The 11,452-nt window shown below is 48.8% G+C and overlaps 1 protein-coding gene across 1 annotated transcript in view; it reads left to right on the top strand.

Moving 5' to 3' along the window:
• The first annotated feature begins 331 nt into the window (after positions 1 to 331).
• GDAP1 (ganglioside induced differentiation associated protein 1) overlaps positions 332 to 11,452 on the top strand; it is a 53,978-nt gene continuing 42,857 nt past the window's right edge. Inside the window, exons 1-2 of the mRNA XM_063923973.1 lie at positions 332 to 572; positions 6,497 to 6,689. Of these exons, the coding sequence (XP_063780043.1) occupies positions 489 to 572; positions 6,497 to 6,689 (277 nt within the window). The 5' untranslated portion in view covers positions 332 to 488. The remainder of the gene's footprint in view (positions 573 to 6,496; positions 6,690 to 11,452) is intronic.

Below are 11,452 nucleotides of genomic sequence, written 5' to 3'. Positions count from 1 at the left end.
CCATGCCCGCAGAGCCTGCAATGGGCTTTCTAGCACTCGCCCCGCTGCCGGCATAATGGTGGCCGGGATCCCGCTGTCGGTATACTGACTGGCAGTATATCATACTGAATCTGTTAAAGACGGCTCTGGATCACAGAACCATTTCCGAGCCTATCGATCTATATACATATCTCGATATATCTATAAATATATCTATCTCTCCATATGTATACATCTGTAGTGGCTCATACAGTATAGTGAGAGAAGGTACAGCAGCTGCTATGTACTGTATAGTGATTACACTTACAAGCTAATGATGTTACAGTGCGGGTACTGGGTGAGCAGCGACCACACAGCTACACACCAGCAGTGATGGATATAATAACCCGCTACGTTGCGCTTAAGTACATATACCAGGAGACTCGCTGCTGCTCTCCCACAATGCTCTGCTGCCGCCATCCGCCCGCATCCAACGGCCCAGCGTCTCCCCAATCACCCGGGCAGCAGACATGAGCGAGCAGACCGAGCTCCGGCCGGCCGCGGAGGACAAGCTCATCCTCTATCACTGGACCCACTCCTTCACTTCCCAGAGGGTGAGTGCGGCGCGGCGGGATCAGCACCGGGACAGCTCCGTGCATCCGGCCTCTGTGCTAGGTGTGGCCCGCGCCTGTGTAGAGACCCTAGTGTGTGCTACTGCAATGCCGGGGATAGGAACACACAGCATCAGCACCATGTCCCCCGCAGCCGTGTGTGAGCTGGATCCAGCAATCTGTCCAGCGATCTATTGCTTATTGCACTATTCATGCTACCTCCAGATCTATCTATCTATCTATCTATCTATCTATCTATCTATCTATCTATCTATCTATCTATCTATCTATCTATCTATCAGGGATATTCAATTACCCCGACTTGCTGTCAGGTGTAATGTATCGCTAGGGGAGGGGGGGCTATCTAATTAGCCCCGATAGGCCGGAGCATGCCGTGGCTTATCAGGGATTTTGTCCCCGATAACAGCCCCGTTTTCATCCTATCTATATACTGTATCTTCTCATCTCTATCTATCTATCTATCTATCTATCTATCTATCTATCTATCTATCTATCTATCTATCTATCCATCTATTTACCTTCTCTCTTTCTTATATCTATACTATTTATTTTATTTACAGATTCTTATATAGTGCAGCATATTCTGTTGCGCCCTATCTATCTATCTATCTATCTATCTATCTATCTATCTATCTATCTATCTATCTATCTATCTATCTATCAATCTATCTATCTATCTATCTATCTATCTATCTATCTATCTATCTATCTATCTATCTATCTATCTATCTATCTATCTATCTAGGTAGTCTTTACACAGCCCGAGTCCTGCGGCCCCCCACCTTCCTTCCCTGTTGTAGACAGCAGCACTTGCAACTGTAAGAGAGAACTAACTGCTGCAGCAGTCTCGCTCTCCATCCCAGGACACACGCTGCTGTGTGCTGAGCTGGGAGAGAGGCAGCTGCAGAGGAAGTCAGTCCTCTCTCCCTGCTTGATGTGCTGGGGAGGGTTCGGGGGGAGCGATCGCACCCACCACCCCTCCCGCTCAGTCTCTGTCGCCCATCAGCCCTTACACTGGTGCCACCCTGCACAGAGGCTAATTTTTTTCATATTTCCTGGGGAGGGGGCTGGCCATACCTCCCTGCATTGGCCACACATCCTCCCAGTACCTGGGCCCGGCACAGCTGTTTGCACCCCTGCATCCATTTAAACTAGTGTGTCTAGATTTAACCTAACATGCATAGGTATACAGAGCAATGTTGTATACCGCACCTAGTTTTATGGAGCAATAAAAGAGATTATTAATATTAGGTGTTGGGGTGTAGACGGGTGCATTTTTATAATTTTCCTTGCTGTGCCATATACACGCCGCAATAGGCCTTCAGTTTGGCACCAGTTCTAAGCTGGCAGACATCTACCATTTTCACAAGTGTGTTTTTAGTTGCACTCAAAGTAAAATAAAGATTTAAAGACAAGTAAGTGCCAAAAAAAAAATATACAATTAGCATCAGTGTCCCACACTCATGATTAATTTAACCTATACATGATGCTTAACTGAGCACTATTTTACAAGGTACAAAAGGAAGGATGTACACCAACAATATATGCGCAGTAAAATGGACTGAGCAGCCCTGCTACTTCACCAAGCGGGACAAACACATGAATCCCAAAAAATTCAAAGTAGGGAGAATAAAGTGGGCGCTCATACCATAAGATGAATCCCTTATATTAAAAGCAGATAGACTGAACCATGAATTTAAAATAAATAAAGTGCATTTATTACATGGACACAGAGGCGGAACTACCGGCAGTGCAGGCAGTGCACTGCACTGGGGCCCGCCTCTGTCCAGGGGCCCAAGCATGTAATGAGTCAAACTGACTCATTACATGCCGCTGTGCGCTGCGGGCAACCGCTGCCCGCAGCGCACAGCCGCCCGGCGAAGAGAGGAGAGGAGAGGAGCAGCGGTACTACAGACGGGGGAAGGAGGAGGAGGGAGGCTGAGAAGGGAGCCGCAGCAGCGCTTTGTTACTGGTGGAGGCGCTGCTGCTGCTGCCCCTCTGCTTCCCTATAGGCTGTCTTCCGAGAACAGCCTATAGGGAAGCAGAGGGGCAGCAGCAGCGGCGCCTCCACCAGTAACACAGCGCTGCTGCGGCTCCCTTCTCAGCCTCCCTCCTCCTCCTTCTCTCCAGCCCGGGAATCGTCTCTGACGCTGCACCGAGGAGCCTGAGCCAGCGGAGAGGGTAAGTATAATTCTTCTTTCTTTCTTTCTTTCTTTCTTTCTTTCTTTCTTTCTTTCTTTCTTTCTTTCTTTCTTTCTTTCTTTCTTTCTTTCTTTCTTTCTTTCTTTCTTTCTTTCCTTCTTTCTTTCCTTCTTTCCTTCTTTCTTGTGCCTGCCTGCCGCAATGTGTAAAAATGGGGGACTACCTGCCGCACTGTGTAAAAATGGGGGACTACCTGCCGCACTGTGTAAAAATGGGGGACTACCTGCCGCAATGTGTAAAAAGGGGGGCATACCTGCCGCAATGTGTAAAAAGGGGGGACTGCCTGCAGCAATGTGTAAAAAGGGGGGACTGCCTGCAGCAATGTGTAAAAAGGGGGGACTGCCTGCCGCAATGTGTAAAAAGGGGGGACTACCTGCCGCAATGTGTAAAAAGGGGGGACTGCCTGCCGCAATGTGTAAAAAGGGGGAATCAGCCTGCCGCAATGTGTAAAAATGGGGGACTGCCTGCCGCTATGTGTAAAAAGGGGTAATCTGCCCGACGCAATGTGTAAAAAGGGGAATCTGCCTGCCGTAATGTGTAAAAAAGGGGGACTGCCTGACGCTATGTGTAAAACAGGGGGACTGCCTGACGCTATGTGTAAAAATGGGGAATCTGCCTGCTGCTATGTGTAAAAATGGGGAATCTGCCTGCCGTAATGTGTAAAAATGGGGACGCTGTCTGCCGTAATGTGTAACAAGGGCACGCTGTCTGCCGTAATGTGTAAAAATGGGGACGCTGTCTGCCGTAATGTGTAACAAGGGCACGCTGTCTGCCGTAATGTGTAACAAGGGCACGCTGTCTGCCGTAATGTGTAACAAGGGCACGCGGTCTGCCGTAATGTGTAACAAGGGCACGCTGTCTGCCGTAATGTGTAAAAAGGGCACGCTGTCTGCCGCTATGTGTAACAAGGGCACGCTGTCTGCTGTAATGTGTAAAAAGGGCACGCTGTCTGCCGTAATGTGTAACAAGGGCACGCGGTCTGCCGTTATGTGTAACAAGGGCACGCTGTCTGCTGTAATGTGTAAAAAGAGGAATCTGTTCGCTGTAAGGTGTAAAAGGGTCTCTACCTGGTGTAGTGGTGCTACTGTGCGGCGTAATTTGAATAATGGAGACTACTGTGTTGGTATTATTTTGTGGCCACACCCCTTCCCCACGAAGCCACGCCACTATGTATTTTTGCGCGCGCCTACGGCGCGCACTGCCCCTGGGGTGGACTTGGATGGGGGGGGGGGGCGGCCAAAAGCATTTTGTCGCACCTGGGCCCACCGCTTGCTTGTTCCGCCACTGCATGGACAGACTAGTATACATATATAAACAATAAACAATAAAAGAATCCAAGGGTGGAACCTGGAGACAGTGTCTGATATAAAGTGACTGTGCAGATGGATGAACAAACAATCTCTCACCATAGGATGGCCCTGCGGTGGGCTAGCTTAGAATAAGCAATTTGTGGTCCAGAGCTGAATTAGCTCGGCACCACCGCACAGGGCTTAAATCAGCAGGTTGGTTGTTCCAGAGATGTCACTGCTCCAAGGTCCAAAGCAATCTTCTATCCAAATAACAACGCGTTTCGGTCGGTAAGCTCTGACCTTTTTCAAGTTTTGGACCGTCCAAAACTTGAAAAAGGTCGGAGCTTACCGACCGAAACGCGTTGTTATTTGGATAGAAGATTGCTTTGGACCTTGGAGCAGTGACATCTCTGGAACAACCAACCTGCTGATTTAAGCCCTGTGCGGTGGTGCCGAGCTAATTCAGCTCTGGACCACAAATTGCTTATTCTAAGCTAGCCCACCGCAGGGCCATCCTATGGTGAGAGATTGTTTGTTCATCCATCTGCACAGTCACTTTATATCAGACACTGTCTCCAGGTTCCACCCTTGGATTCTTTTATTGTTTATTGTTTATATATGTATACTAGTCTGTCCTTGTAATAAATGCACTTTATTTATTTTAAATTCATGGTTCAGTCTATCTGCTTTTAATATAAGGGATTCATCTTATGGTATGAGCGCCAATGCATGCTGCACTTTATTCTCCTCACTATTTTACAAGAAAAACTAGTTTATTTAATAAAAGTGGTGGTGAAAGTTGTTGGTAGGGTGGAGTACAGTATTATACTTTTGCACAGTGTGCACTCTATGCACCTACAGAAGTGTGCGCTCTATACACCTACGGATGTGCGCACTCTAGACTCCGGATGTGCGCACTCTATACCCCTACGGATGTACGCACTCTATACCCCTACGGATGTGGGAACTCTATAACCCTACAGATGTGGGCACTCTATACCCTTACAGATGTGTCCTCATACATTGTAAGTTTTTCTGACATATGGTGTAAGATGTCTATTGCGAATAAGATGCTCGGAGACGAGTAGTGAACTGTATTTTCCTTTACATTTTGCGTCTTAGTCTCATGCAGCGAAAAGCCGCTCAAACTGTACTAGTGATGCTAGGCTGCAACTTTAATTGCACAGGAATTGGTTTAACACGTACAGAATTGCAGATGAAGCCATTTTTACACATATCGAGACTCGGTTGCACACAGATGTACAAATACCACAAGCCCCAGTGTATGCCAGCAATGCAGTTTTGTCTCTTCCAGTTTTATTTATGTAAAAACATTTTGACCAATAAATATGCATGGCCAAGTCACACAGGACCTGATGCGCCGAGGGGCTATTTGGCTTGACCCATAACAGAAAAGGAAACATCTGTAGGTTTACTTCTTTATTACAGAAGCCTCTTCTAAAGCTGGGCACATACTAGAGCGACAGGCAGTCATTCTGACATCGGAATGAATGCCATTGAGCCCAGATTCTGTTTCTGTGTACACACTGGAACGACTTTATAGAGCATTCCGTCCTTTAATAGCACAAACAAGGTCGCTTACAATATCGCTAGGTTTGATGTGCAGCACATCAAAGCTAGCATCCGTCACTTGCGACCGTGGGAGATTGCAATCACCCATATACACTGAGCGATGTAGGTGATTTTTCGTTACGAAAAGGCAAATTGGGCCGACATTGCTCCGGTGTGTACCCAGCTTAAGAGCAGAGTAGGCATGCAGCTTGATTTGTGCAGGACAGAATGTGTGATCGACTTGCGTTTCAATGGTTTTCTAACATAGGACCTAATTCAGACCTGATCGTAGATGCGCTAAATTTAGCGCAGCTACGATCAGCTTCCCTGACATGCGGGGGGGACACCCAGCACAGGGCTAGTCCGCACCGCATATCAGGCCCTGCCCCGCCGCACAAGCAGAAAAGCATCGCACGGCGGTGATGCTTTTGTACTTGAAGAGTAGCTCCCAACCAGCGCAGCTCCTGCACGCTGGCAGGGAGCTACTCATCGCTGTCCAGGTCACAGCGGCTGCGTGTGACGTCACGCAGCCGATGCGGCCCGCCCCCCGCACGGTCTGGGCACGCCTGCGTTGCCCGGACTGCGCCCCTAAAACGGCCCGCCTCCTCCCGCCCTGCGACCGCCTCTGCCTGTCAGTCAGGCAGAGGCGATCGCAGGGCCGAGCCGTCTGGCATGAAAACGCACAGCAGCGATCAGGTCTGAATTAGGCCTATAAACCAGTGTTTGCAGGAGGAGGCTTACTAGGAGACTGTGGTGGGTGTGCAGGATCTATGAGGAACTGTGATTATATAATACCAGTGCCTGTGATATACCTAAAGTTCATACTGTTGTTCTCACTACTAGGTGCGGCTCGTCATAGCAGAAAAGTCTCTTAAGTGTGAAGAGCATGATGTGAGTCTTCCTCTGAGCGAGCACAATGAGCCCTGGTTTATGCGGCTTAACCCCTCGGGAGAAGTTCCAGTTCTTGTACATGGAGAAAATATCATCTGTGAAGCCACACAGATTATAGATTATCTGGAGCAGACATTTACTGCTGGTAATATCATTGGGTTTTTTTGCATAATATATGCGATCATTTATAATCACGTGGAATTTATAGAATAAAACCAATTGCCATGTATAGGTAAAGGCATCTGGTAGAGGACTAATTAATTGTGTCAGGACTGAGGTAAAATGAATTGTTTATTAATAACCTCATTACACACCTCTTGCACACATATTACAATAACTCTATCTTTAAAGATATAACAGATGTGTAGTATATAGAGGGTGATATATGTTTGAAGTGGAGTTGGAATCCTTTCAGCCAATAGTACCCCCTTGTGTGACCGCAAAAGGGGTGTGACCTCAGATAAAGGGGCGTGGTCTCACAGAAGTCCCCACAGCTGTCACATGGGGGGCGTGGCCTAGCGTGAAGCCTTTCCTCCATTACATCACTCCAGATCCCTGGAGATGCAGGGCTGCCCACAGAGACATGTGCCTGCAATGCCGGCTCCTCGGTGACAGGAGCCAGGCACTGTAGGAGAATGTCACACTGCAGCACCCGGCCCCTGTAACTGCGGAGGAGCTGGCATTTTGGTGTCACCCTCTCCAAGGGTGACACCCGGGAGCCCGCCGCACCCCCCCTTCTGAAGTCCGTGCACCTTCAATCATTAGAGACCAAAGAAATGGGTTCTGCTGGATAATGAGGACTGTTCCATAGTCCCAAAATCAGGAGGATTGTTCCAATTCAGCAGCAGGGCTGGGTGGTGTTGCCTGTGGAGGCAGGTGACTCGGCAGCATGCTGCATAAATAAATAATGGCCGCACACTGAGGGCATGGCCAGTCCTTCAGTCTCCTTAGGCCATGCCTCTGTCCTGCTGATGAGACCTCCAATGTGGGTGGTATGGTTACATTATTGGAAGTAATCCTAACCTGATCATCTGTCATCCAGTAAATGGACACCCACTGTGTCCAATAAAGTCTAGTGCTTCAGTCTCTTCTTTCCTGTGTTATTTAGCAATTCTGTTAGATTCAGATGGGGAATTTCATCCTCGTTAAGCAAAATATTTGACACCAGTGGAAAATGCATAAGGTTGGAAGTATTGTGCTACAGTATATATGCATTAGAGGTGTAATTCTCTCATTGAGTGGATGCATAGAATGACATTTAGCCGTAATTACTCACACATTTTGTTGGGTGACTTGATTTGAACTTAATAACACATTTTTTCTCTGACGTCCTAAGTGGATGCTGGGACTCCGTAAGGACCATGGGGATTAGCGGCTCCGCAGGAGACTGGGCACAACTAAAGAAAGCTTTAGGACTACCTGGTGTGCACTGGCTCCTCCCACTAAGACCCTCCTCCAGACCTCAGTTAGATTCTTGTGCACGGCTGAGCTGGATGCACACTAGGGGCTCTCCTGAGCTCCTAGAAAGAAAGTATATTTTAGTTTTTTTATTTTACAGTGAGATCTGCTGGCAACAGACTCACTGCAGCGAGGGACTAAGGGGAGAAGAAGCGAACCTACCTAACTGGTGGTAGCTTGGGCTTCTTAGGCTACTGGACACCATTAGCTCCAGAGGGATCGACCGCATGGAACCGGCCATTGATGTTCGGTCCCGGAGCCGCGCCGCCGGCCCCCTTACAGAGCCAGAAGCAAGAAGTGTTCCGGAAATCGGCGGCAGAAGACTTCAGTCTTCACCAAGGTAGCGCACAGCACTGCAGCTGTGCGCCATTGCTCCTCATGCACACCTCACACTCCGGTCACTGATGGGTGCAGGGCGCTGGGGGGGGGGCGCCCTGAGCAGCAATATAAACACCTTGCCTGGCAAAATCATCACAATATATAGCCCCAGAGGCTATATATGTGATAAATACCCCTGCCAGAATCCATAAAAAAGCGGGAGAAAAGTCAGCGAAAAAGGGGCGGAGCTATCTCCCTCAGCACACTGGCGCCATTTTCTCTTCACAGTGCAGCTGGAAGACAGCTCCCCAGGCTCTCCCCTGTAGTTTTCAGGCTCAAAGGGTTAAAAAGAGAGGGGGGCACTAAATTTAGGTGCAATATTGTTTATACAAGCAGCTATTGGGGGGAAAATCACTCAGTTATAGTGTTAATCCCTGCATTATATAGCGCTCTGGTGTGTGCTGGCATACTCTCTCTCTGTCTCCCCAAAGGACTTTGTGGGGTCCTGTCCTCAGTCAGAGCATTCCCTGTGTGTGTGCTGTGTGTCGGTACGGCTGTGTCGACATGTGGGATGAGGAAGGTTACGTGGAGGTGGAGCAGAGGCCGATAAATGGGATGTCGCCCCCTTTGGGGCCGACACCAGAGTGGATGGATAGGTGGAAGGTATTAACCGACAATGTCAGCTCCTTACATAGAATGCTGGATGACGTAAAACAGCTGTGGGACAGCCGGCTTCTCAGCCCGCGCCTGCCCAGGCGTCTCAAAGGCCATCAGGGGCTCAAAAAAGCGCCCGTTACCTCAGATGGCAGACACAGATGTCGACACGGAGTCTGACTCCAGTGTCGACGGGGTTGAGACATATACACAATCCACTAGGAACATCCGTTACATGATCTCGGCAATGGAAAATGTGTTACGCATTTCTGACATGAACCCAAGTACCACATAAAAGGGGTTTTATTTTTGGGGAGAAAAAGCAGCCAGTGTTTTGTTCCCCCATCAGATGAATGAATGAAGTGTGTAAAGTAGCGTGGGTTCCCCCGATAAGAAACTGGTAATTTCTAAAAAGTTACTGATGGTGTACCCTTTCCCGCCAGAGGATAGGTCACGTTGGGAGATATCCCTTAGGGTGGATAAGGCGCTCACACGTTTGTCAAAAAAGGTGGCACTGCCGTCTTAGGATACGGCCACCTTGAAGGAGCCTACTGATAAAAAGCAGGAGGCTATCCTGAAGTCTGTATATACACACTCAGGTTATATACTGAGACCTGCAATTGCCTCAGCATAAATAGTGCTGCTGCAGCGTGGTCTGATACCCAGTCAGATAATATTAATACTCTAAGACAGGGATAATAGTTTGCTAACATAGAGCATATTAAAGACGTCGTCTTAGATATAAAGGATGCACAGAGGGATATTTGCCGGCTGGCATCCAGAATTAATGCAATGTCCATTCTGCCAGGAGGGTATTAGAAACCCGGCAGTGGACAGGTGATGCTGCCTATAAAAGGCACATGGAGATTCTGCCTTATAAGGGTGAGGAATTGTTTGGGGATGGTCTCTGGGACCTCGTATCCACAGCAACAGCTGGGAAGAAAAATTTTTACCTCAGGTTTCCTCACAGCCTAAGAAAGCACTGTATTTTCAGGTACAGTCCTTTCGGCTTCAGAAAAGCAAGCGGGTCAAAGGCGCTTCCTTTCTGCACAAGGGAAGAAGGAAAAAGCTGCACCAGCAGCCAGTTCCCAGGATCAAAAATCTTCCCCCGTTTCCTCTGAGTCCACCGCATGACGTTGGGGCTCCACAGGTGGAGACAGGTGCGGTAGGGGCGCGTCTCGGGAACTTCAGGGACCAGTGGGCTTGCCCACAGGTGGATCCCTAGGTTCTGCAAATAGTATCACAGGGATACAGGCTGGAGTTCGAGGCGAGTTCGAGGCGACTCCCCCTCGCCGTTACCTCACATCAGCCTTGCCTGCTGCCCTCGGAGAAAGGTAGTACTGGCGGCAATTCACAAGCTGTACTTCCAGCAGGTGAAATCAAGGTACCCCTCCTTCAACAAGGCCGGGGTTACTATTCCAAAATGTTGTGGTACCGAAACCAGACGGTTCGGTGAGACCCATTCTAAAATTGAAAGCCTTGAACACTTATATATGAAGGTTCAAGTTCAAAATGGAATCGTTCAGGGCGATTATTGCAAGCCTGGAGAATTTCATGGTATCACTGGACATCAAGGATGCTTACCTGCATGTCCCTATTTACCCTCTTCACCAGGAGTACCTCAAAATTGTGGTACAGGATTGTCATTACCAATTCCAGACGTTGCCGTTGGTCTGTCCCCGGCACCGAGGTATTTACCAAGGTAATGGCCGAAATAATTATCCCGTACTTGGACGATCTCCTTATAAAGGCGAGGTCCAGGGAGCAGTTGTTCGGCGGAGTAGCACTATCTCGGGAAGTGCTACAACAGCACGGCTGGATTCTGAATATTCCAAAGTCGCAGCTGGTTCCTACGACGCGTCTACTGTTCCTGGGTATGGTTCTGGACACAGAACAGGATAAAAAGGGTTTCTCCCGGAGGAGAAGTTCAAGGAGTTGTCGTCTCTAGACAGAGACCTCCTAATACGTATACAGGTGTCGGTGCATCAATGCACGCGAGCCCTGGGAAGGATTGTGGCTTCTTACGAAGAAATTCCATTCGCCAGGTCTCATGCAAGGATTTTCCAGTGGGATCTGTTGGACAAGTGGTCCGGGTCGCATCTTCAGATGCATCGGCGAATAACCCTGTCTCCAAGGGCCAGGGTGTCGCTGTTGTGGTGGCTGCAGAGTGCTCATCTTCTAGGGGGCCGCAGATTCGGCATACAGGACTGGGTCCTGGTGACCACGGATGCCAGCCTTCGAGGCTGGGGGGCAGTCACACAGGGAAGAAACTTCCAAGGCTATGGAAAAGTCAGGAGACTTCCCTACACATAAATATTCTGGAACTAAGGGCCATTTACAATGCCCTAAGTCAGGCTAGACCCCTGCTTCAACACCGGCCGGTGCTGATCCAGTCAGACAACATCACGGCGGTCGCTCATGTAAACCGACAGGGCGGCACAAGAAGCAGGATGGCGATGGCAGAAGCCACAAGGATTC

Source organism: Pseudophryne corroboree, chromosome 5, assembly GCF_028390025.1.
Source record: "Pseudophryne corroboree isolate aPseCor3 chromosome 5, aPseCor3.hap2, whole genome shotgun sequence".
NCBI classification, from domain to species: domain Eukaryota; kingdom Metazoa; phylum Chordata; class Amphibia; order Anura; family Myobatrachidae; genus Pseudophryne; species Pseudophryne corroboree.
This window is presented reverse-complemented; position numbering and strand designations above follow the sequence as displayed.